We start from the raw sequence: 26874 nt of genomic DNA, 5'->3' as shown, positions 1-26874 counted from the left end.
CTTGACCATTGCACCTCATATTTAATTTTAATAAACAATTAATTTATCGATATGAATGAACTACCTCCACATGATGCTATGCTATGTATACACAGGCAATATGACTGATTGGTAGAGCTTATAAAGTCAAATGAGAACCATTTCTCGAGAGCTCAATACAAAAGATAGTATAGTAATCTAAGCTTTAAAACGTATGTTCGTATTTATATACTATTTAACTGGCCTTAAAATTAACCAAAAAAGTTTCTTACACCGGTGAAGTATGTTTGTTATGATTGTACAGTCATGAGGCTTCCGTGGCAATTTAAGGAAGGGTTCTTCACTAAATATGGACACTGTGGACTTAATGTTTTTTTTTTTAAATAAACCGTCTGAGAGGTTTTAGCCACACAGGGTGGAGTTAGCTGTTTTCTTTTGTCGCCACTGTCCATTTACAACCAGGAAGTCCTGAATTATGCGCATTCGCTTTCCTTATGCGTTGGAATGAAGTAAGTCTTATCCAATTTGTGATTAATTAAATACGGTAACATTCCGAATAAGCATGCGAATGGGACGGCAATTTGGCCACCTGTTCAGCCCTGTCAGTTGAGTTGAGTCATGTTTAGTTGTTCGCTAGTGCATCCATTGTTTCACTTTGTGTTGCAACCTTTCTGCTTACTAATGCATTTCTGTTCTTTGACTGATGTTTTAAAACAGTTTCTGACATAAAAGATCAACTTTAAAGCTTTAAATATCGCATTGCATGAAACTGCAGCATTACTGCTCCCTTAGACAGTCTAAGTTTGACAGCAGATTAACTTATAAAGTCTGTTTATGCATCCCTCTACTAGAGTAATTACATATGCATACTTAATTTCCCCCTCTTATATCTGTTTCTATGAAATAACAGATAATATTGTGTGTTTCTTTTAGGTTGAGCATCTTTCTGCCATGAATAAGAGGAAGTCCTTTGTCCACAATGGCGTAAAACCCTCTAAGACTCCCAGGACAGAGGGTGAAACGCATGTCCAGGAAGAAGAGGCTGTTCATGAAGAAGAAGAAGAAGACCACTCATTCTCTTCTTCGGTCAGTTTAATGATTCAGTCATCTTGTAAACAGAACCTGATCGGCATAATAGTGTTTTTATAATGTGTATTGGAACAGCACACATCCAAGTAACTTTTATTTTGTGCTATTGCAGAGCACGGGAGATATTGGTGTGATTGAAAGTATCACTTTGAAGAACTTTATGAGTCACCATCTGCTTGGACCGTTTGAATTTGGGCCAAATGTCAACTTCATTGTTGGTAACAATGGAAGTAAGTACCATCAGAATTATGATTTTGAAGTTATTGAGTTTATACAATATTCAGGATTTGAAAGTGCACCATTCAAAATTTGGGCACACATGAACCAATTGTTATTTATTTATGTGTTGCATTTTGTTGTATTTTAGCGTTACTGCTGGGTGCATTTTCCATTTCCTTTTTGACTTGTAGCACCTAATAAACAGGGAATTTATTTTTCTACGCCAAATAGTTTTCCTAAAAATGGATGTCCACATATGTGGAAATTGGGACTAATGTCTCCTACACACTACACAACTTTCAAAGATGTCGGATTGTGGTACCATTCATATTACACAACTGTCTGTCTTGTCACTGAAGTCGTAGCGTTTTCAAATTACACGAGGAATCGGCGACAGGGGTGAACACATTACGAAACATTTCACTATTGACGCATCCTAGACGACTCTGCCTGGACTCCAAATTACGTTTCACAATAGAGTACACGTGAGAAGTGATACGAGATACGAAAACAAATGCATGATCATATGTTATGCATCTCAGAATATGATGTGTATGTTTTTAATCATATTTTATTGGTTACAATATGAAAAAGTTCCTCCTACTGAAAAATCGACCTATTTGCTTACCTGACTGTCCAAGCGAATTAGCAGTTTCTCTCCAACTCTTTTCTTCCTCCACCCGGTTGCGCTACAGTTCAGCGGAAACATCAAATAGGCGCTAGTGCTCCTGCCAATGTTCCACTAGTTGTTCCTCCATTTCTTCGGTCCAATGAGACTTTCTTGATTCTGCAGCCATGCTAGTTGATGTTCTGTTTCAGGTAACCAGCATTGTGGACGACCCCACACATCCCTCACACAAACTCTTTATCCTCCTGCCGTCTGGCAAGAGGTACCGAAGCATTCGGGCCCTCACGGCCAGACTGTGTAACAGCTTCTTCCCCAAAGCCATCAGACTCCTCAATACTCAGAGGCTAGTTTGACACACACACACGTGTCCTGAGTTGCACTTTAATTACTGTCACTTTATAACTGTCTGCTACCTCAATAAATGCTATGTGCATAGAACACTATCTCATAGTATGTTATGTTTATGTTTTTAGAAACAGTCATCTTTTTGCACTACTGTGTACTGGTCGGCGCTGCACTGTCTCTCACTGTGCCTATTGTCCTGTTCATTGTCAGAAATTTCTTGTACTGTCCCGTACTTTTTGCACATGTTTGCACGTGCACTTTATATAGGTATTTTATTTCGTTGTGTTGTTTCATGTGGTTCTGTGTTTGTCCTATGTTGTTTTATGTAGCACCATGGTCCTGGAGGAACGTTGTCTCGTTTCGCTGTGTACTGTACTAACTGTATATGGTTGAAGCGACAATAAAAAAACACTTGACTCGACTTGACTTGAGGTACATCAGGACTCCTCGCACTTAAACTTCCCGTTGGCCTGTTTCTTGCTCTCTCATTGGCTGTAGGTCAACGCTGTAGTTGTATTTAGTTCACACTGCATGATGTGGAATCGCAGACAGGTCCAGATATTTAATATTCTAGATATCTCGCTGACATCGGCGATGCCTCGATGCTTCTCTCAAATCACGTCTTTGATAGTTCCTACATTGCGATCGTTGCTCACGGGAGCGAGCTCTGATTTGCCTACGATTTCAGGCTTTTCCGGCGATCTCCACAAAACTGTCGGCGAGTGAAAATCAGGTTTAAAATCATGAAGTGTAAACTCGGCATTAGTTGTTCAATTTTAAATAACGCCAAGCTATAGAAAGGCAGATTGTTTTTAATTAAAATTGATTATTATGTTTCCAGGAGTGTTGGAGGTTCAAGTTATTGAGACGTTACAGACATTACATCAGAAATTAGCATAATTAATTAAAATTCAAAGTAATGGTCAGCATATTGCAGTCAGGGCCAACCATGTTAAAATAAAATAAATTAAACATTTAAAATTCTGAATCTATGTACTGATTACCATTGTTCCATGTCTCTGTTGAGTGGTCTGAACATCACCTGAAGCCTGAAACTGAACTTTTGATAGCAAGTTTGGATTGAATGCACTTAACTATAGGATGCTCCCTTGCTCCCTATTTAGGCTTGTAAATGACAAAACCTCCAGTTTGCTGTCTGTCTGCACTGGTCTCAGAACAGTTCAAAATGCACCTTATTTTCATAATAACTCCATATGATGCCCCTGAACATTTTTCAGCTTTTTTGGATGAAACCATTGATTCTAAATGCGATAAAGGACTGTAAATATAGGATTTCTAAGGTAAAAATGTGCTAAAGTACACATTAGTGTACATTGTGTTTAGCGGTGTGGCGTTTCATGATAAATCGCTCACATTTTTAAAATAGCATATCGGATCAAACTGCAGACTCTAATCTTTTGACTCAAACAGGTTTCAATGTAAAAACGTAATGAGGTTTCTTACCAGATGTAGTTTTGTTGCTGTTTCTCCCAAAGACAAACTCCGCTGTGGTCAGCGCCATGTTGTTTTGTCACATGACACTGTCAGCCCAAAGTCTTCTGAACTGAGATCAGTCAGTGTAAATGAATTTAAATTATGCTTTGCATATAGCGAAGCGAAATTAAACATTTTGGTCACTACAAAACTGCCATTCTTCCATTTGTGTTTTTTATATATAATTTTTTTTGATAACTTTACTATAATTGTAAAATGGGAAAAAATGGTAACAATTAAGATTCAGCAAGTGTGTCCAAACTTTTGACTGGTGGTAGGGCTGCACAATTCATCAAAAAAATGATCAGGGTTTCAATTCCAACAACATAATCGTTCAGCCATAACTAGTAGTATGTAATTGAATGGTTCTCTTCCTGTCTCAAAAAAGTATTTACAATGTTGTGTCATAACTTCTCACTACATACTGTTTTCTTTATTTTGTGGTGCAATTCTTTGAATATATAGGTGGTAAAAGTGCCATTCTGACAGCTCTTATAGTGGGCCTTGGTGGAAAAGCAACCACGACCAACAGAGGAGCATCTTTGAAGGGTTTTGTAAAATATGGAGAGAGGTTAGTATATTTTAGAAGAGTAGAGGTAATAACCTGGTTTCTTTGTGTGATATCATTGTTTTAGTCTCTCTAATACTTTTCTTTACAGCTCTGCAGATATTAAAGTAAAGTTAAAAAACAGAGGAACTGATCCCTATAAAGGTGAAGTTTATGGAGACAGCATCTGCATTGAGCATCGGATTACAAGTGATGGTTGCAGGACTTGTAAGATCAAGAGTAAAACAGGTAATATCTACCATCTAAACTTTGTAGAAATGTCAAGTGACTTCCTCTCTAGTTAAACATACATTCAGGTTTGCTCAATTTTTAGGGCATGTTGTCTCCACAAAGAAGGAGGAGTTGACAGCTATACTGGACCATTTCAGCATCCAGGTACTTTTCTAGTTGGCCATTCAAATGTCATTTATTTTTGAATTTGTCTGTAGCATAGTGAGCTGTGTAAGAGTGAAAGGAGCTTCTAAAGTGATTTTAGGTGCACAATCACAATATTGTTGTAAGTCAAATTCATTTTACTTATATTTACTTGCTTAAATATAATTCTTTTAGCATTCAAAATGACTTTTGATCAAGTTATTCAAATAAAGACCTAACTTAAAATTCCTGAATATGTTAACCTCAACTTTGTGTCAGGCTGTTTGACTTCAGATGTGCATGTGCACCAGTGCATGACTGTTGCATGTTATGTCTAGCTACGTTACTCAGAGCCTCATATTGTTATATTAAAAGATACACACAAATCTGTAATTCAAAAAAGTTTGAATGGCCAAAAGCTCTCTTTTTATGTTGTATGCACTAAATTAATTTCATTTTACAGGTTGACAACCCCGTGTCAATCCTCAATCAGGAAATGAGTAAACAGTTCCTGCATTCAAAGAGTGAGGCAGACAAGTACAAGGTGATTTTATTTTCAGTGAGATATCAGTATATATATATATATTCAAATCAATTCTGCCATGAATAAGAGCAAGCTGCCGTAACTTTTCACATCACCCGAAAACGCACACTTAATGTCTTCTGAACTGGTATTATAAAGCGAAATTAAATGGCAGCCAGAGAAAAAAAAAATAGTTTTGAGATTTTAAGCTTCAGCAAATTAAACTTCTTCATTCAATTTGTTTAGTGGATATCTTTATAGTGTGTTATGATGCATTGGTAATGCACTTAAGTTTATCTTGCCATTAAAGCTTGATATGAAATTAATCTGCCCATTTGATCCTATTATTAAAGACAGTCCACTGGAAAAGGCAGAAGATTTTGCCCAAATTTTAACTGCAGGATTTCCATTAATTATATGGCATGTAAACATATACTTGTATCAAATATTTATATATGTAAAAATCTGTCTAAATAACTGGAAATAAAATGGAACATTTTAACATGCACATATTTAAATAAATGATGACTAACCAATTTCTATCAAGCTTTTTTAGACAAAGTATAAAGTAAATATATTCATGATTATATTTAAATTAGGGCTGCCGATTTAATGCGTTAATTCTTATAAAAATAACAGTTATAAAAATATACTAAATTAATCATGTCCCAGGACTGTGAAAAGGAAGATTCCTCATATCTGAGCATTTCAAGCTTGTAGTACCACCTGTTTTCTCCAGGGGGCAGTAAGCGAAACTCCAGCTGTACAGGCAACACGCAGCTTATACAGAGAACAAACCACACAAGATGAGCCACAACATTAAAACCACTTGCCTAATATTGTGTAGGTCCCCCTTGTGCCGCCAAAACAGCACCAACCCGCATCTCAGAACAGCATTCAGAGATGATATTCTTCTCAGCACAATTGTACAGAGTGGTTATCTGAGTTACAGTAGACTTTGTCTGTTCGAACCAGTCTGGCCATTCTCTGTTGACCTCTCTCACCAACAAGGCATTTCTGGCTCACTGGATGTTTTTTGTTTTTGGCACCATTCGGAGTAAATTCTAGATACTGTTGTGTGTGAAAATCCCAGGAATACTCAAACCAGCTCATCTGCCACTGACAATCATCCATGCTATTATCTAATCAGACAATCATGTGGCAGCAGTGCTTAAAATCATGCAGATATGGGTCAGGAGCTTCAGTTAATGTTCAGATCAACCATCAGAATGGGGAAAAATGTGATCTCAGTGATTTGGACCGTGACATGATTGTTGGCTGGTTTGAGTATTTCTGTAACTGCTGACCTCCTGGGATATTTAAATCAGTATAAATTAATGGCAATACCACCGTTATGTATAATCACCTAGTGGAATAATGTAAACATTTTCTTCACAATGCAAAAATGTCTTAAAGGTCCTAAAATAGGCTTAATTTTCCTGAAGATATATATATATATATATATATATATATATATATATATACACATTATATAATTTTTGGGGGTGAAATTTGACCCAAACATGTCCTTGACAAGTTTCGTGAGATTCACCCTGCACCCTCCTGAAGTAGTTTTGTACATCTAACTCTGGCTTCATAAGACACTCTTCACTCTGTCTGTGCAGTGTTACTTTCACACCATTGACATAAATGTTTTTGAAAGTTTTTCATGAAAGCAACTCTTCTGGAGCAAATGAAAAGAGACTACATCCACATCAAGCAGACTAAAGCTGTGACACGTGACCAGGTGGAAAGACAAGAGGAGGTGATTCTGTTCATTACTTGTGACTTCATTATACGTGTAATGGTTGTGGTGCTCTGTAACATCATTGAGCAATAATACCTTTATATTTTTAGTGTCTCAAAGACCTCAGGCAGTTGTTCTTGCAAAAGAAAGAAAGATATGAACGGTTGTCACCCCTAGATGATATGAGACAGACTCTGGAGGACCTGAAAAAAAAGATGGCGTGGTGTTTGGTACGTTATTTCGACAGGCTTTACAGAAGTGTGACGTCACCGGTGTTTGACAGACAGCTGTTGAAGTGTCTCTGCTTCTTGCTTATAGGTGAGAGAGAAGGAATGGCAAGTTGAACAGTTGAAGGAACAAATTGAAAAAGAAGAATCTGAATGTAAACATGAAGAAAAGCTGCAGCTCTGTCAGGTTTGTGTGATCTGGTGATCAGCCGTATAAATTTGCTTTGAAAAAGTACAAATGTTTAGAATTTTTCACGATAACTTAATAACCATCAAAGTCTTTCTCTCTGCTTTTAAGATCAAAGTTTCCACTGCTGAAAAGAGATTGCAAGATATTCAAAAGAAGCTTTGCACGGTAAGGCAAGAACAGGACTGTTTGTTAGAAGAGAGCCGTAAATTGAAGGAAGAAATTAAAGTAAAAACCAAAGCACAGAAAAACCAGGAGGTGAGATTCCATCTTCATTATTTGTTTGTGTATATAAATCAAGTTTGGGGAGATTCATTCTCATAAATATACAGTAGTGGAACATCTCAAGCTTTATACCCTGCAAACATATATAACATTTGATATTTATCCACAGCAGGTACTGTGACGGTTAAGATCAGAATTAGATTAACAAGTGATTTTTCACTCTTACGTCAGCACATTGTTTTAATCAGGGCCCATGTTGATTTGTAAAGATTTTGTATAGATTTTTAGAGTGCCAGTTTTTCAGGTGGTTTACTTCCGTGCTGAGAATAAATTGAAACAATTAGAAAAGGAGCAATGCCTTCTTCAGGAGAGAATTCACAAAATAAGTCATGGGTGAGTTTGTTTGTTGAAAGAACACCTTTGAATGTAATTTCATGCAATTCTTGTCAATCAAATTGTGTATCATATCTTTACAAATAATATTTGCAATCTGTGCTGCCATTTCTTCATTAGCATTTGTTCATGACATCAACAGGATATGCATCATTTAGTGCTTTTTCATACATGCAAAAATGTTTCCAGTTTGCATATAAAATGCAGAATAGCAAACAGGTGTTAAAACATCCATATTAAATATCTTCAACACTTTACCAATTGTCTAATATTCATACTTTGCATTATTTGTGCTACCTCATAGATACAGTATATTAGTGAAGTCACTAAAAGCTGTTCATTTCTGTTTAAATGGTAAATTACTCATTTGAAGACGCTGTGAATGTCTCGTTTGCAACAGTGGCCAAAGAAGCCTTGAAACCGAGCACACACAGCATCTAAATAAAATATCAGCCTACAAAAAGCAGCTGGAAAGACTTGAGGGTGACTCCAGTGCGCTAAATCAGGATATAAAGGACAAACAACAAGCCCTGCTTAAAGGAAGAGAAGAATATGATAAACTGAGGTAAAGTCAGGGGTTTGATTTGATTGTGGGCCTTGTGCCTGTAATTTACAGGAATGTTCTGGGTTCACTACAAGTTCTCTTGACAACTTTTGTGACTTTATGTTGATTTTCCATAGTTAGTTTTAAAAAGCAAACATTGTGTAATACAGTAATGCACTTTCGATTAATGTAAACTTCAAAGGATGAAATTAAGCAGAAATGTAATTGTGCATGAATTCTACCTGAAATAATGTGGATTATTTGAGCCGTACTTTCGCGGTGGGACTATTGTTCTGCTCGGTTGAATTTTGGGTTATTCATCACCGATAGAATTCCTGTGTTGACTTCTCATGTGAAAGTCATCGGCTTTAGATGGTTATATATTTGGAGTTGGTAATATTGGATTTAACTTTGCACAGACAAGTTTAGAGAGCAATTTCATCACATTAGATTTAATATAAGCACGTTTTATATTTTATTGTATGCAATTAATATTTTATTGTATGCTTGGGACTTATACTTTCGGAACCGTGTTGTAATATTTATTTCTTGGCCCTGTGTCCTTTTTCTGTACAGTAATGTGAAAATACAGTATATTTGGCCCAGCCTGATTTCTTCTATTTCTGTGTATTTTTCATACTAACCGTGCGTTCACACCAGAGGCGGCGAGAGCGTCAAATCGACCGGAAGTCATTCATTTTCAATGACAGCCAGCGTCTCTCGGCGGCGAGAAGCGGCGCGGCGCGGCGAGTCTTGGGCGGTGTGGGCGTCATATGAAAGTTCAAGTGCAGTCAACCTTATGGTAATGAGCTGTGACGCGGTTCGGCGGCAACCTTTTGGAATATAGAAGTGCTCCGCTCTATCGAAGTCTAGAGAACACAACAGTGTAAACTTTGGTTCCCACCAAACATTAGGGATTACATGCAAAATACAGTTTTTAAATATATCTATTTTTTATTGAAGCAAAAAAGTTATCCAACGCCTAAATCACCCATGTGAAAAACTAACTGCCCCCTTAAACGTAATAGCTGGTTGTGCCACCTTTAGCAGCAACAAATGCAACCAAACACTTCCGATAACTGGAGATCCGTCTTTCACAACGCTGTGGTGGAATTTTGTCTCACTCTTTAGTTCAGCCACATTGGAGGGTTTTTGAGCATGAATTCCTGTTTGAGGTCCTGCCACAGCATCTCAACTGGGTTCAAGTCAGGACTTTGTCTAGGCCACTCCAAAACTTTAATTTGACTACTTTTGAGCCATTCAGAGGTGGACTGAGCCATTCTTGGGGCAGCTGTGGCTCAGTTGGTAGAGCGGGTCGGCCAGTAATCGCAGGGTTGGAGGTTCGATTCCTGGCCCACATGACTCCACATGCCGAAGTGTCCTTGGGGGTTCTTATGCTCTAGTGTGCTGAGGGGCCGCTGTGGCTTGTATGTTTACTGTTACAATACTGTAATGAATGTTAGCTATGATGCTTAGCCTACATAAAATACAGCCTTTTGCAACATGATGAACAATACACTGCAGCATTAGAAAATAAGCTCCAGGTGAAAGTAAATAAGACAGAACTATATTACTATTGTATACAACAAATCTTCAAAGTAATAATAATAAAACTGTATCATATTATAATGACCATCTGGACAACAATAAATTTCTCCATTAAAACGATTTACAAAAGTTTACAGCTCAGATAATTCACTAGTTCTAACAGAAGTATTTAAGTGCTTTTATAGAATTATAAGCTTCACATTTCTGCATTTAAACCCTCCAAAAATTGGCCCCATTCTCTTCCATTGTAAGTGCATCACTGTAACCTCCATTTTTGCTTTTTTTAAAGAAAAGGTTGGATGCTTCGAATTTAATTTTTTTGCAATCAACATTATCTATATAGCTATCGATTAGGTTTACCTTTTACTGAACCCAGAATATTCCTTTAAAGACAAAACCTATTGTACATAAACCTTTTGTGTTTCTTTCTGTATTTCGATGTTACCTGTATAAGACTGTTACATTCTCATCTTTTAGTGTGGAGGAAAAGAACATCCAGGTCTCTCTGGAGTCGAAACTAAAGAGAAGAAAGCAGCTTATGGCGAGCAGATCCAACCGACTGAGACGGTTTGGTGATCACATGCCCGAGTTGTTGGATTCTATTGACAAAGCATTTGCTCAAGGGCGATTCATCAAGAAACCTGTTGGACCAATAGGTGACAAGACCTCCAAAGCCTGGAAGAAATCTTTGAGTTATTTGATAAATCAATGGTTCTTAACTGGTGGGTTGTGACCTAAAATGGGTTGCAGCTCTGTTCTGATAGGGTCATAGACAACATAATAAGATGCAACTAATATAATCATGCGTAGTTAATAAATAGGCTTGTGATTAACTTTTAAAACCAAGGAGAAAACGCTTCCCATAGCTTTTGTTGTTGACATCAAATGCTGTGTACGTTTAAACTTAAAGGTATTTTGTCACAAATTCAAATTTCCTTTAGTATAAGCTTAACAAATTAGTCAAACGCCAACATAGACAGATTTCGTGACATGACCTCATCCTCGAAAACCATGAACAAATCTACACTACACTGCATTAAATACGGGATCTTGGATAATCATGGTTCATGTCAAGCACAGTGTGTTTTGTGTGGTGATTTAATGGCTGCTGAGAGCATAAAAAGATGGTTAAACATGGTATTCATGGTTATATTAATACATTTCATTGTTAAATGTGAAATCCGTGAACTGCAGCAAAACTAGTTGAGAACCACTGTGCAACGTTTTCCATATATTTACTCTTAATCTCGATAAAGCCAGAACAAAGGATGGTTCATCTCTGATTCGGGCTGGGTATCAAGCTCGATACATTTTAGGCACTGACCGAATTGCCTCTAAAGAATCGAGTATCGAGAAACGTCTTATCGGTCGGTACCAAATTCCGATATCGAAGGGGCTAATCTCGTCAACGTCAGTGATAAGCATGTAGCTGTTACATATACCTTGTCTTGTTTTACTGTTGCCCCTTTGTTTACCATTTTTGTCCCTTTTGTGTTCCGTACTTTTCACTTTTGTCCCTTGTTTAGCTCCACAGTCTCCCTGTTAGCGTTCGTGTTCTCTGTCATTGTTTTCACCTGTCCTCATTAGTTTACCATTGGTTTCTGTTTATTCACCTTGTTATCTTGTTTTGAGTTCTGTTGTTCATTGGTTCCTGTCTTCCCTTGTCAGTGTATTTAAACCCTGTCTGTTTGTTCAATCGGTGTCTATCGTTGTATGTTGTTAGCCTGGTATGTATCCTCCTGCCCGAGTTTTCTAGTTTATGTTTTGTTTCCCCATTGTGGGCTTTCCTTTGTGTTTTGCCTGTCTACTAGTCAATAAAGATAACTGCGTTTGGATCCTCAACCTTCGTCTGCCTTCGCTGCCTCATTCATTACAGTAGCATGCTAGATGTGCCCAAATCTAAAAGTGCTGGTGATTGGCGAAATGCACATTCGGGTTGAGCAAACGTGATGATCTCGGGATCAATGATTGTCAGAGTGATCGCCAAAGCTGATGCCTTTGACCATGTCATGACGATATTTGGCTCGTTTTCCCATTAATCTATTAAAATATTATTATTATTATCATTAGACTATTATTATTATTATCAAATTAATATAACAAATAATTTGCCCGCAGACACAAAGACACACGTTTGAAGAAACACTCTTTATTATATTATTAAATACAGATGACAGAAAAGCCGTATATGGGCATATATGACGTTCTGATACGGAGGTGCGCAGTCTCGTGGAACACGTGCGTCTAAGGATCTCACACTTTGTTTCTGCCTTCCGATTTTTATTTTTTATGAGTTCTGCAAATGACCTCAGACATCTCAGTTCAGGGGGTGCTTTGAGTTCAGTTCACTTTATTTCCACAGAGCAGTTTATTGTGAACGCAACTCTGCAGCCTGTAAAATAATACAAACTATATAAAATAATTCAAAATGTATAAAATAATACAAAAAACGTTCACCTCGAACCATGATTATATTTCAGTGATTATTATCATCATTATAATGATTATTTTTACATTTATAATTGTTTTTATGTTAAAGTTATTTTCCGCCTGCATGTTTAGACGGATTCTTGCCTGACGGTAAATGGAAAGTTGGTTACGTATATATATATATATATTATTTTATCACTTTATTATTTATTTATTTGCTTTTTCGTTTTGTTTGGAGTGCAATTTGACTTTAGAAATGTATTTGATTTAAGTTTTTCATTTTTTAAATGCAAAATCAATAAAGCAAGAATTTTCATTAATCCCTCAGCCCGAGGTTTCCGATGTAATTGGATATATATATATATATCGTGAAGGAGGAAACTAAACGAATTTATTCACACACATGATATATTTTCCTCGACGGGTGGAGAATGCACGGATGAAGCTTCATCGCCAGAAATATGTTCACAACTGTCATCTTTCAAAAAGTTGAACAACACATTTTAAATGCACTTATTTTTTTCCAGTTTCATTTGAACTTTTATTTAAAATAAATAAAAAATAAAGTTCAAAGTTTGAAATCAAGGTGTCTTGCTTGATTGTGTTAGCTTAACCCTAACCATGTTTACCGAACATTATCCCATAGCACCACCTAGCGTCCAACCAGCGGTAATACCAAGTATTACGACCAAAGTATCGAAAAAGTATCCTTTAGGAACCGACATTCCCTGATTGTTTCCCCAGGTGTTCCTTCTTTTCCCTTGTATATTTAAGCCCCTGTTTCCCCCGGTTAGTTGGTCAGTTTTTGCAAGTTTTGTCATCTTCTGTGCCTGGTTTCCTGCATTTTGTTATATTCTGAGTTACTTTGTTCATCATTTGTTTGCATTAAAGCTGCACTTAGATCCTCATTCGTTGCCTGCCTCGTCACAGATATAAACCCATAAGTAAAAATTTATGTTTGCTGTTTAATTTAAAGGAATATTCCGGATTCAATACAATTTAAGCTCAATCAACAGCATTTGTGGCACAATGTTGATTACCAAAAAATTAGTTATTGACATGTCCCTCCTTTTCTTAAAAAAAAAGGAAAAATATGGGTTCCAGTGAGGAACTTACAATGGAGGTGAATGGGGGCTAATCCGAAAAATGCAAAAATATTTACTGTTTCAAAAGCATAGTCACAATGCGTAAACAATATGTGTGTTAACATGATTTTAGTGTGAACAGAAGAATTAATGTAAGTGCTATAATCAAATTATAAGCTTCACATTTCTGCTTTTAAAGCCAACAGAATTTGCCCCCATTGACTTCCATTGTAAGTGTCTCACTGTAACCTCGATTTTTACTGCTTTTTTATTTTTTATTTTAAGAAAAGCATGGACGAATCAAAATATTTTTTTGTGGTAATCAACATTATGACACAGAATATTCCTTTAACAGTAATGACATTTTGTTTTTCTTTGTTAGGTGCATGCATCAGTCTAAAGGACCCCAGTTTAGCCGTGGCTGTGGAAAGTTGCATACGAGGTTTCATGAAAACCTTTTGCTGTGACAATTACAAAGACGAAAAAGTTTTGCAGGGACTGATGGCACCATACTTCCCCAAAGGCAGTAGGCCTCAGATAATGGTGTGCCCGTTCACAGACCGGGTTTATAACCTTCAAAACCGGTAAGAAATATTTGTGAGAAGTGTTGGAAGCTTAAAGCTGAAGTGTGTAATTTCTGGAAAAAAAGGAAAAAATGGGGGAATAACCATTGTTTTCAAACAGCCATTTAAAGTCTACCCCCGTCTGCTGTTGATCAAATAGATAGTCCTGCGCCAGTCCTGTTGTGTCAGGCTGGATGAAAGTAGTCTCACAGAGACTACTATAAATGGCTTTGTTATAGTTGTCTCTTCATATTAAGCTGGGATAGGAGAAAGCATTTTAACAGTTTAAGAAGTAATCTTATGTATAAAATATATATATATATATCATAATCATAATGTTTCTGTGTTTTGCTGTTAGGGGGGTCCATCATCCTGAGTTTCCGTCTGTGCTGGACTCCCTCAATATCGAAAATCCAGTGATAACAAACTGCCTCATTGATATGAGAGGTGTTGAGAGCATTCTAATAATCAAAGTGAGTAATTTGCATTTCTACAACGAAACTGTAGATGTTTATGATAAGAGCACAGATACAGTGAGGTCCAAAACTCGGGATTTCCATCCATCCATCCATCCATCTTCAACCGCTTATCCGAAGTCGGGTCACGGGGGCAGCTGCTCCAGCAGGGGGCCCCAAACTTCCCTATCCCGAGCCACATTAACCAGCTCTGACTGGGGGACCCCAAGGCGTTCCCAGGCCAGTGTGGAGATGTAATCTCTACACCTAATCCTGGGTCTTCCCCGAGGCCTCCTCCCAGCTGGACGTGCTTGAAACACCTCCCTAGGGAGGCGGCCAGGGGGCATCCTTACCAGATGCCCAAACCACCTCAACTGACTCCTTTCGACGCAAAGGAGCAGCGGCTCTACTCCGAGCTCCTCACGGATGACTGAGCTCCTCACCCTATCTCTAAGGGAGAAGCCCGCCACCCTTCTGAGGAAGCCCATTTCGGCTGCTTGTACTCGCGGCCTAGTTCTTTCGGTCATGACCCAGCCTTCATGACCATAGGTGAAGGTAGGAACAAAAATTGACCGGTAGATCGAGAGCTTTGCCTTCCGGCTCAGCTCTCTTTTCGTGACAATGGTGCGATAGAGCGAGTGCAATACCGCGAGTGCAATACCGCCCCCGCTGCCCCGATTCTCTGGCCAACCTCCCGCTCCATTGTCCCCTCACTCGTGAACAAGACCCCGAGGTGCTTGAACTACTTCACTTTGGGCAATACCTCCTTCCCTATCTGGAGTACGCACTCCATCGGTTTCCTGCTGAGAACCATGGCCTACTATCTATTTTAATGCTAAAATGTGTTTTAGGAATCGCAAAAATAAATATTGTTTTCAAATAGATTTTCCGATGAATCCCTCCATCTGCCATTGGTCGAACAAACAGATAGCCCCGCCCCCAATCTCACACATTGGTCTAAGTCAATGTGCAATGTTGCAAAAAGTATTTTAGCACTGAAAAACGTACAAACCTGGAAACTTGAAACTTTAAATTTGAACAACATAATTGTGTCGCCCTGAAAACTTTATTATCTCAACCAACTTCAAGAGCTGCATCCTGAGTTTCTTTTTAAACATGATTGAAGATGATCACATGTATGCTGCACACATGTTGTCTGACTGTCCTTCTAAAGCCACTCCGACTCATCCATTTAAAAGGGTGAATTTAATCCATTTTAAAAAGTTTGGTAAAGAGATTCATACATAAATCAGTAGGCCTCACTCATAGAAATGAATACATTCATAAATAAAGGGTATTTGTAGTAAGCCAATTTAAAAAGGTGGGTTTGGAGGAGAGACCTGAAAGTGGAAAGACAGTCACAGTTACGGATATCTGGCGGTAAAGAGTTCCAGAGTCATGGAGCAGCACGGATAAAGGATCTGGACCCCATAGAAGTCAGAGGAACCGAAGGTATCACAAGAGAGAGAGAGGAACAGGATCTAAGAGTAGGGTTGGAGAATATATACGAAGAAGATCTAGAAGATAGGAAGGTGCTAGGCTATGAAGTGCCTTGAAAGTCAGTAACAGAATCTTGTAATCGATACGAAATTTACCAGGGAGCCAGTGAAGTTGTTGAAGAATAAGAGTTATATGGACAGAGTTAGAAGTTTGTGAATAATCCGTGCAGCTGAGTTTTGTACCAGCTGTAATTTATACTGAAGTTTTTGTGGTAGACCAAATTATGTTTATTTATAGATTTAACAGCATTAGCATTGAACATACGTTATCAAATGAACACGATGCCTATTCTCAATTATGAAGCCTAAATTATGGAGCTCATATCAAATAAAAAATTAAAAAACTGTCCAAACGGGATAGCATGTACAAGAGTTTTATGATGAAGAGATTTATGGTGCGTAATATTATTTACATGGGCTTCGAAAGAAAGAGTGCTATCCAGAATGAGTGAAATTAACCTTAAAAAATAACATAAATTAGTGGGGAAAGCTTTGTTTTCTTTTTAAACCATAGCCTATATTTATTTAGAAACATTTCTTTGCTGCTTTAATTAATTTTTTCAAAGTATAATTTTTCCCAACTCCGCTTATCCTTTTTCCAGCAGAAGTGCTTGATGTTTCTGGAAGAATTTTAATGCCCTCTATCGTAACTGGTTGGACAGTTTTTTATTATTTGATATGAGCTTTATAATTTAGGTTTCATAATTGAGTATAGGCATCGGTAAATCGTGTTCAGTTGATGATGACTTATGTTCAATGCTAATGCTGTTAAATCTATAAATAAACATCACAGACATGTGTGTTCACAAAACAACAGGGAAAAATAGTAAAAGCACACACATTGATGTATAGCTTGCAAATCTGCACTATCTTACAGCGTTTCAGTCAAAGATCTTCTTCGGGCGTTAAATTATTTTCTCAGAAGATTCTTCCAGTTGTGAGTATTTCAGTGTTACCATCATGATTTACCCCGAGAAGTTGCACAAGTGATGCTGGTGATGCGCTGCGAACTGAACCGGAGAAGGTTAATGGTGATGGACATCCTCCTCCCGGCATGAACTGAACATTATCTACACTCATGTCAAACTATTTTTATTGACTTCTTGAACTGTTTGATTCACAAGAGTGTCATATGACAGCAAAAACATGCGATGACAGTAAGTTCTTCACTTTCTTTAATGTGCTATTGTAGTTGCTAAATCTAAATATAACAACGTGAATGCACTTCATTCATAAAAACTGTTTCATTACTGTCACACATAGATGTTAACAGCATTTACTAGCGAGTCTGGTGACTTCCTTATATGGTGTTTTCATGGGCGTGGATTATGATAATTGTAAATGAACGTGCACACGCCCCCTCTTTACAAATGTTTGGAATTCACTATCATACGTTTTACTAACAATTCTGGGGAATACGAAGCGTTTGTGAATATGGCGGAAAGTTTTCGGAGGGTAAATTTCACATGCAAATTACTCCATTTGTACTCATATATTTACGAAACTTTCATTAGTGAGGCCCAATGTGAACGAAATGTTTCGAGCTTCAAAGACTGAAATGATTATTTTCAAATCATCTCAGGAGAAAGCTTGTGCAAGGAAAGTCTTGCAGGGCTCGAGACCACCAAGGAATTGTCGGGAGGCCTTCACGGCAGAGGGCGATCAGGTCTTCACTCATCGATATTACACCCCTGAAAATGAAGTTCTGGTCAAGTACCTCGGTGGGGATCCGGAGGCAGAAATCCGGCAAGTGCCAACTTTAGCTTATGTTTTTATCCCATGTTTTCAAGCTAAAACCTTTCAATCCAGATCTGTGAGGTTAATGTATGTTTAGAGGTGAGTTATGTTTGAATATGTGTTTTATTCTCTCCTAATTCACAGTCTTGTGGAGTCAGAGGTGGAGAATAACCAGGCTCAGCTCTCTCGGTTTCAGCTTCACTTGAGTTCTGTGAAGGAAGACATTCAGTTCTTGGAGGAGAAACTGCGCAGTGTCATCATGGCCAGCAAAAAGAATCAGGTATTGCATTAACTGCACAGGCATCACCAGATGTTAAACTGGGCTAAACCTCTACCTTAATAGACCATTGTAATTGCAAGATGCTTTAAAGCCAACTAGCAAGCTGGCAACAAAGCTATAAAACAAAATCTATAGCTCATTGAATTAGCCATTGAGTATTAAACGGTCATGTCATCACTGCTACAGTATGCCTTTATGTACAATACCTACAAACTAATTTCCTTGAAGCTAAATGTTATTATAATTTTTGGATTTATTATTCTATAAATCCATGTAACGTCAGTGTTATGTGGCCTTTTGCTTGGGCGGTTTCGTTGTGTTCCCAGTGATTATATTTCATTGATGTATTCTGATCTTCTTGACTGTTTATTGGCAATTTAAACTCTGATTTTAGGAAAGTATAAATAAAGTGAAAGCTTCTATAACAGAACTTGAGAACATTGAAGAGACTGAGGCTGAGGACATCAGCTCTTTGGTGAGCAGTCTATACATTTTACCAGCCAAAAACATTGAAGTTTATTGTTTTAATGGCAGAGAAGAATATCAGAATACCTGATTTTGAAATTTACAGGAAGAAGATGCACAAGAGAATGAACAGAAGATTGAATCAGAGAAGAGAAATGTTAAAGAAGCTGAAGATGAATTAACAAATCATGAGAAAGTGCTGATGAATATTAATCAGAAATATAAAGATGTGAAAAATAAATTGGAGCAACTGTCAGATGAGACCGAACAGCTGAAGGTGAGAGACGGCACTGGAAGATATCAAAACACTTATTGCTTTAAAGATTTCAATCATAATATCACTAAGATTATTATGATGTTTTTAAATACTGACATGGAAGTATATGTGAAAACTTAATAGGAATAACTGACACAAATATAAGAATTGTCATAATTTACTCACCCTTGTGTCGTTCCATACCTGTACGACCTTTTTTCTTTTGTGGGACACACTTTTTTGTCATATCCTGGCAGCTCTTTTTTTTATTTGAGATGTCAGACAGAACGTTAGCCTCAGTCACCATTCACTTTCTTTGCATCTTATTTTATTTTTTTATACAATGAAAGTGAATGGTGACTGAGACTGAAAATTCTGTCTCCTTTTGTGTTTCACAGAAGAAAAAGTGTACTATGGGGTGCACTATGCCTTTAAAGGTGCTGTAAGCGATTTTAGCCGTTCTACTTCCAACAGACTGAGCTGTTAAATTAGCCACGCCCCCTTTTTCTAAAACCCTGCACTTCAAAGATACCAAATGAGCTTTATTGAGGCCGACATCACGCAGAAACAGTCGTTGAAAACAACAGCAGCAAAACAGCGCCCTCAACTGACAACTATTATGAGCAACATGGCATAAAAATGGCAGTAAGCCTTAATAATTTGCTGAAACTACAATACAAGAATGCGCAAAATGATTGACAGGTCGAAAGCTTCAGAGGCTGCAACTCGCGGAAATTTTTTTGTTTGCTGTTTACAGAGTTTAGTGCTGTCACAGACACCATTGAGATATCTCAGGATACTAATTTCAGTAATATCTTTCAGAGAGCAGAAGCATTTTTTGCAAACCTATCCATGAAAAAATCGCTTAGAGCACCTTTAAGTGTGGATCAGATTGAATAAAAGTTTATGAGTAGATGGGTTTGTCTACAAAAGGAAGATCAAGTGAAAGCGGAGGCTGAGTGCAGTAAACTCGATCAGACCATGAAGATCTTAGAGAAGAAACTCAAGAGCCACCAGGAAAATATTCAGGAACTCCGAGCCGAGCTCGCTCTCAAAACTGAAGAAGCACAGGTATTTATATCTTCCATATTTTCAGTGAGGAATGTTTGTGCTTAAAGGTGATTTCCTCGAATATTCCACCTATCTGTCATTGATTGGACAAAAAAGATTCCAAAGTTCCACTTTGTTGCAATGTCGGACCTCTTAAACAAACAGAGCAGTGTTTGGGGGAGAACACTTTTCAGGGAAATCAATGGCTTCCTTTATTTAGGAGAAAGTGTTTAACATTGAATAAATGACATAGCATCAATGGCTTCTCATCCAAATGAGATTTTGGCTGTACACCAAAATATTGGAATTGTTTGAAATGTATTCATTTTCTGTATCTAGGATTTTGAAGCCAAAGCCACAGAGATCTGTCCTGTGCGACAGCGGCTAGATCGAAGTGCCAAAAGTATTGATGCCGAGATCACACGCCTGTGGCAAAAAATCAGCACACAAGAAAGTAGCCACGGCAACAAGGAACAAGTAATCCGGTACGCACAACATCAATTAAAGGAATAGTTTTCCAAAAAATAAAAATAATCTCACAATTTACTCACCCTCGTGCCCTCCCAGATGTGTATGACTTTATTTCTTCAGCAGAACACAAATAATGATTTTTAGAAGAATATCTAAATTCTGTAGGTCCATACAGTGCAAGTCAACAGGATCCAAAACTTTGAAGCTCAAAAAAGCACATAATAGCAGCATAAAAGTAATCTGTACAACTCCAGTGGTTTAATCCATACTTCAGAAGTGATATGATAGGTGTGAGTGAGGAACAGATCAATATTTAAGACCATTTTTTTACTATAAATCTCCACTTTCCTAAGAGTTCTTCTTCTTTTAGTTTTGGCGATTTGCATTCGTCGTGCATATCGCCACCTAGTGGCAGGGAGGATAATTTATCGTAAAGGAAAAATTGGATTCTCATCTATCATATCGCTTCAGGAGACATGGATTTAAACATTGAAGTCGTATGGATCACTTTTAGGCTGCCTTTAGGTGCTTTTTAAGCTACGAAGTTTTGGACCCTGTTGACGTGCATTGAATGGACATACAGAGCGGAGAAATTCTCCTTCAAATCGTAGTTTTTTTGTTCAGAAGATAGAAAGTCAAACACATCTGGGATAGCATAAGGGTGAGTATATGATGAGTGAATTTAAATTTTTGGGTGAACTACACATTTTACTCCAGTACATTTGCTGTTTGTGCAGTGGTAGCCGTGTAATGCTTTACTAAAATATAACAACTGTAAACAATCACCTCAGTGATTCTTTTGACGAATTGATTTTTTTCAGAGAGTACGCAGAAGCTCACAGTAATTACAAAAGCAAATCCAGCCAGCTGAGGGATCTAAAGAGGTTTATTGATCGACTCGACAACATCATGACCGACCGGCAGATTCGATACAAACTACTGCGACGGTAACGTGAACTGTGTGAATTCTGTGACGTAAGAGTGTTAGGAGTGGTGGTGGCATAGTGGAATAAATCACATATCTGGTAATCAGAAGGTTGCTGGTTCAACCCCCACAGCTACCACCATTGTGTCCTTGAGCAAGGCACTTAACTCCAGGTTGCTCCGGGACTGTCCTTGTAATAAGTGCACTGTAAATCACTTTGGATAAAAGCATCTGCCAAATGCATAAATGTAAATGTTTTGTAATGTATGAATTGTTTGTGTCGTTTTGTCAGATCGCTTTCTGTGAGATGCAAGCTGTACTTCAACGACTTTATGATAAAGCTACAATGCTGTGGCTCGATGATGTTCGACCACAACAATGAAACACTGTCCATTTCGGTAATCTCAATTGATGCATTTTTTATTCAGAATTCTGTGACTGTTTAGTTCGGCACTTTAATCGGTGCACATTTTATGCTCACTGTCGAGATCTCGCCAATCAGAATGCAGCGCACACAAAAATAAGGCACAAAGAAATAACCAACCCTATCATATATGCAAAGACAGTTGTTTCTCTCTCCTGAAATGTGATTTTGAACACTATAATATATTTTTGAATGCACAATGTGTGAATAAGATAAAACATTTGCCATATTCACAGTTAAAATCTCAATTGCAATTTTGCAATACAATTTTTGGGTCTATATTGTCTAGTAGTCTGGGGCTTTTCCGCTACATGGTACAACTCGACTCTGTGGATAGTACCTGGTACCAGATACTTTTTTTTAGTACCACCTCGGTCGAGTATCCAAGCGAGCTCAGGTGATACTAAATGTGACGTCAATATCCTGCAGATCACTGATTGGTCAGGGAGAATCGTCACTACCATCGTCACTGGATTTCCGACACGCGACATCAACCCGCTAGTTTAAAGTTAGCAACAGCAACAGTATCATTTGTTCATGCGACTTTCGAATTGTGAAAAAAGAAATGGCTGTGCGCAAAACACCGCCGTGGTGAATAAACGAGGTGCAGACGGTCCACTCGTTAGAGATGAGCGAAATGATGTAAAACGATAAAGTCTCTCAGGAAGTGTCTCAGCTGTTGGCTGCACACGGCTACCACCGTACCTACCAACAGTGTAGGGAAAAGTAAACAAAAACTTAAAAGTGACTACAGAACCATCAAGGAAATGTGGAAGTGGTTCGACCAAATGGACGCTATCTAAACCGGCGAGCAATGGGAGGGAGAGTGCGCTGGACTCGGCCACAGTGTCGTTAGAGTCCACGATGGAGGATGGTACGTTTTGTTCCGTTAAGTCTATACTCTGCATGAAAGCTTCACTTTATTTAGTTGACCAGCTACTGGAAGCTTCTAAAACAACCAGGCCAATTTAACTGTTACACTTGTGTAAAATCACCATGCAACAACTGCTTTATGCAGCACAATGAGCTAGTAGCTAACAGCTAGCGGTCGTGTTATTGTTTTGATAAGTTTGTGTCAGGTTTAAGATGATGTCACGGCAGTAGAGGCGGCGCAACTATGACGATCAGCCTATAATCCCACCCACGTTGAGGCGGCACTAAACTGCAGTGGAAATACAAGCTCAGAAACATAAAGCGAGCAGAGTCGAATCGTAACGTGCAGTGGAAAAGTGATAGGATCATTATTTATTTAGATTTTTTTGCTGCAATTTGTTGACAATTAAGCATATTTTCCCGCCAAATATTCATTTCTGTAGTGTGTCCAGATGTTTTACTTTTGAGTTTTTTTCTAATTTCTTAAAAAAAAAAAATTTTACTAGTAAATTCTTGTTATTGTAATAAAGTAATTTTTATTTAATATGAAATTATTTTGTGATTGTTACTGTAATACAATCATTCCTTTTATTATTTGATTAAAATCAGCTTAAAGAAAGCATCAAATACCAACAATATGTATAAATGCAATGTAAATCAATGCAATGTAATAAGAATTATATATATATATTATTATTATTATTTTTATTTTTACAAATATGTTTTTAAGAACTATTTAATTGTCCTAAAAATAATGTCACATTGCAAGAAAATCTTTATGGTCCTGAAAAAAGGCATCTTTATGCAAAATATAATTGATATTTTATGAGTGTTAGACTCTTTCGTCATGTCTTTTAATTGGTTTGTCCCAGGTGAAGCCTCCAGGTCGGGAAAATGACACTATCAGTGACATGCGTTCCCTGTCGGGTGGCGAGCGCTCTTTCTCCACCGTCTGTTTTATTTTGTCGCTCTGGGAAATTACTGAATCGCCCTTCAGGTGCCTGGACGAGTTTGATGTCTACATGGTACGTACTGTTGCATGCACAATGGCATTTGTCATGTGTTGAGAATTATTATTTAAGACAGTGGTTCTCAGATGGTTTCGCTTAAGGACGCAGATTTTACATTGGATTAAAGTGGTGAACAGACATAGCCAATAAATGTGTTTATCCATGTTGATTTCAGTGTAATGTAGCTAGTAATGTAGAATTTGAATGGAAGTATAGCATGTCAACAACAAAAGATATAAAAGTTGATAAGCCTGTTTATTTGGCTATCCTATCTCTGCCCAATTATGTGGTTCGTTGAATTTTTTATTATTTACATTGTTTAACCTGCTGCCTGAGACCAGTTAAGAGCCACTGATGTAACGTATAGTAAAACAGGTTTCATAAATCTCATTTGTATGTACAAGGACATGCACAATCGGCGCATTTCAATGGATCTTCTACTGGAGCTTTCTGAACGTCAACATCTCAGACAGTTCATCTTCATCACTCCTCAGAGCACCAGGTAGAGAAACACTCCCATCCCTCACGGTCATATGAGTAATACTTCAGCTCACCTGTCATAACTGCAAGAATTACAAAACATTATATTCCTATCTAAGAAATGTTAAATGTCAGTTTTCACCCAGGATCTTATTTAATAAAAGCATGATTTGGGTTCAATACAAGCTAAGCACTATTAACAGCATTTGTGGCATAAATCATTTTGATTTGGCCCGTTCATTGCGTTCAGTATCTGCATGCACCTTCTGCATTCGCGGGTCAATTTTGACCCGGTGAAATTCAAGCTTATAAATAATTAAAAACTATATTGCAAGTCATTAATAAGTGTCAAAAAGATTGATATTATTGGCATGTTAACTGATAAATATAGAAGTTATTGATTAATATTTTTGTTTTTAAATAATAAAATGTACAAATTATTTCACATTTCAAAATATATATAAACTACAGCAAAACCAGTTTGATACATGTGATGATATTTTGTTTTATCAACATTTCAGCAAAATAACATAATATATCATTTATATTAACATCTATTGTGAGAATTTTCTGGTAATTACTCATAACTGCTCAATAGAACATAGTGGTCAAAACATCCTCAAAACAACTGTACAACTCAAGTGTACAACTAATTCTTCTTTACTATGTTTTTCAGTTAAATCTATTCTATTTACTTTGATGAACTGCCGCATGTTGATGTGTGAGTTTGCTGTAAGCTGGTTCGGCATCAGATTGCTGCAGAGTAAAAATGTGGACAATTTCCTCTTTCAAGCCTAATTTAGACTAATGTGTGCATGACATTGTGGTCTCGCCACACCCCCTTTAGACAGTTGTACCTTTGATTTAGTTTATTTGTTATATTTGTTACATCTGTTATGTCTGCTTTATACAGGAGTGTGTGTGTGTGTGTGTGTGTGTGTGTGTGTGTGTGTGAGACTGTATGTGTGTGTGTGTGAGTGAGACTGTTTTGTGTGTGTGTGTGTGTGTGTGTGTGTGTGTGAGACTGTTTGTGTGTGTGACTGTGTGTGTGTGTGTGTGTGTGACTGTGTGTATGACTGTTTGTGTGTGTGTGTGTGAGACTGTTTATGTATGTGTGTGTGTGACTGTATGTATGTGTGTGTGTGTGTGTGTGTGTGTGTGTGACTGTGTGTGTGTGTGTGTGTGTGTGTGTGTTAGACTGTTTGTGTGTGTGTGTGTGTGTGAGACTGTTTATGTGTGTGTGTGTGTGTGTGTGTGTGTGTGTAAGACTCTGTGTGTGTGTGTGTGTGTGTGTGTGTGTCTGTGTGTGACTGTATGTATGTATGTGTGTGTGTGACTGTATGTGTGTGTGTGTGTGTGTGTGTGTGTGTGTGACTATGTATGTATGTGTGTGTGTGTGTCTGTGTGTGTGTGTGTGTGTGAATGTGTGAGTGTGTGTGACTGTATGTGTGTGTGTGACTGTATGTGTGTGCGCGCGTGAGTGTGTGTGACTGTATGTGTGTGCGTGACTGTATGTATGTGTGTGTGTGTGTGTATATTCATGTTTGTCCCAGCGAGAGACAAAAAAGTGTGTGAGAGAGTGAGAAGAGGCTAAATGTAAGTAAAGAGTTTATAAGTAAAAATTGAATTCATAGATGAACAAAACAGTCTACATAATATAATGTTAAAGCCAAATTGACCCACAAACACAAAAGATCTAATAATTATATTTAAATCATTATATCACTTAAACAGTTTTATTTAAAAACAAAAAAAACATGTGTATTTTAATAGTCTTGACAAAGTCAAGTCAAGGAAGTTTGGTTCCTGTACAAAAAACGATGTGGTATTTTAAAATGATTACCTACCTCTCCCGGGCCAAAAAAAAGCAAATCATTGTAGTTGTGATTACAATGTAAGTGATTTTGGCTGGTCTGTAAACGCTAAACTGCACATTGTTTTAAATTTAAAGCCACAAGATGAAACATTAAACCTGTTAACATGATATTAGAGAGATACAATGTTCCCTTGCTAACATTATCTGTGTAAAGTTATGTCCTATACCAGGATTACAGGCTTTTGTTGTTATGACAACAAAGTTAGAATATCAGATATAGCTTTACAAAGATAAGGTTAGCAAGTGATTTAATCACACTGAAATCATGTTAACATGTATAATGTTTACATCTTGTGGCAATGTGTATTTTAGCATTTATGGATCGGCCCTATTGACTTCCATTGTAAGAGCCTCACTGTAACAGCATTTCTTGCTTTTATTTTTAAATAAAGGAGAGGTGAGACGAAATCATTTTTGGTTGAAATCAACATTATGCCACAAATTCTGTCAACACTGAATATACGTTCATTTGAATGTTTCTGTGTATGCATTTGAATGTGTCTTTACATTGTCTTTCAGCAATCTGCCTAAAAGTGTCCATATTAAAATCCACCAACTTCAAGATCCCGAACGAGAACCAGAAGAGGATGTGCATTAGGTACGGACATTGCTAAGAAAAGCTGTAGTGGAAATTGTGTTTAAACTTGTTCTATTTATTTTTTAAGGAAGTTGTATGTTTACCTTTACATTTTTTTAGTTCTCTTCAGAGGACTTTATAATGCTTAGCATGTATATGAAATTCATCATTATTTAATTTTGCACCGTGTCAATTTGTAAACGTAATGTGGTTTGTTAGACCTCAGTTTAATCGTCCTGCTTCCTTCACACAACTTCCTGTTGATGTGTTCTTAAAGAAAGCAGTTAACCGTTAACACCTGTTCATGACTGTTATCTTGAGTTTGTTCGTTGTTAATATTTGTCACAT

The 26874-nt window shown here is 37.5% G+C and overlaps 1 protein-coding gene across 1 annotated transcript; it reads left to right on the top strand.

The window, feature by feature from the left end:
* The first annotated feature begins 445 nt into the window (after positions 1 to 445).
* smc6 (structural maintenance of chromosomes 6) lies at positions 446 to 26820 on the top strand. Its single transcript, XM_052145127.1, has 27 exons — positions 446 to 488; positions 913 to 1065; positions 1181 to 1298; positions 4220 to 4325; positions 4414 to 4550; positions 4636 to 4697; positions 5140 to 5220; positions 6863 to 6964; positions 7057 to 7176; positions 7265 to 7360; positions 7472 to 7618; positions 7890 to 7978; positions 8379 to 8543; positions 10548 to 10726; positions 13968 to 14169; positions 14507 to 14621; positions 17685 to 17848; positions 17984 to 18119; positions 18514 to 18594; positions 18691 to 18861; positions 19774 to 19911; positions 20230 to 20375; positions 21183 to 21308; positions 21579 to 21684; positions 23456 to 23608; positions 23998 to 24095; positions 26469 to 26820. Exons 1-27 carry the CDS (start codon positions 474 to 476, stop codon positions 26545 to 26547), a joined length of 3285 nt encoding a protein of 1094 aa, XP_052001087.1. The 5' UTR covers positions 446 to 473; the 3' UTR covers positions 26548 to 26820.
* The last annotated feature ends 54 nt before the right edge of the window (positions 26821 to 26874 follow it).

Source organism: Xyrauchen texanus, chromosome 16, assembly GCF_025860055.1.
Source record: "Xyrauchen texanus isolate HMW12.3.18 chromosome 16, RBS_HiC_50CHRs, whole genome shotgun sequence".
NCBI lineage: Eukaryota > Metazoa > Chordata > Actinopteri > Cypriniformes > Catostomidae > Xyrauchen > Xyrauchen texanus.
Note: the sequence above shows the minus strand (reverse complement) of the source record. Positions and strands in the feature narration are given on the sequence as shown.

Coding starts and splice junctions, on each gene's coding strand:
- smc6 (XM_052145127.1), top strand. Junction 18,862..19,773: donor ATGAGACCGAACAGCTGAAG/GTGAGAGACGGC, acceptor TGTCTACAAAAG/GAAGATCAAGTGAAAGCGGA. Junction 23,609..23,997: donor ACGAGTTTGATGTCTACATG/GTACGTACTGTT, acceptor TGTATGTACAAG/GACATGCACAATCGGCGCAT.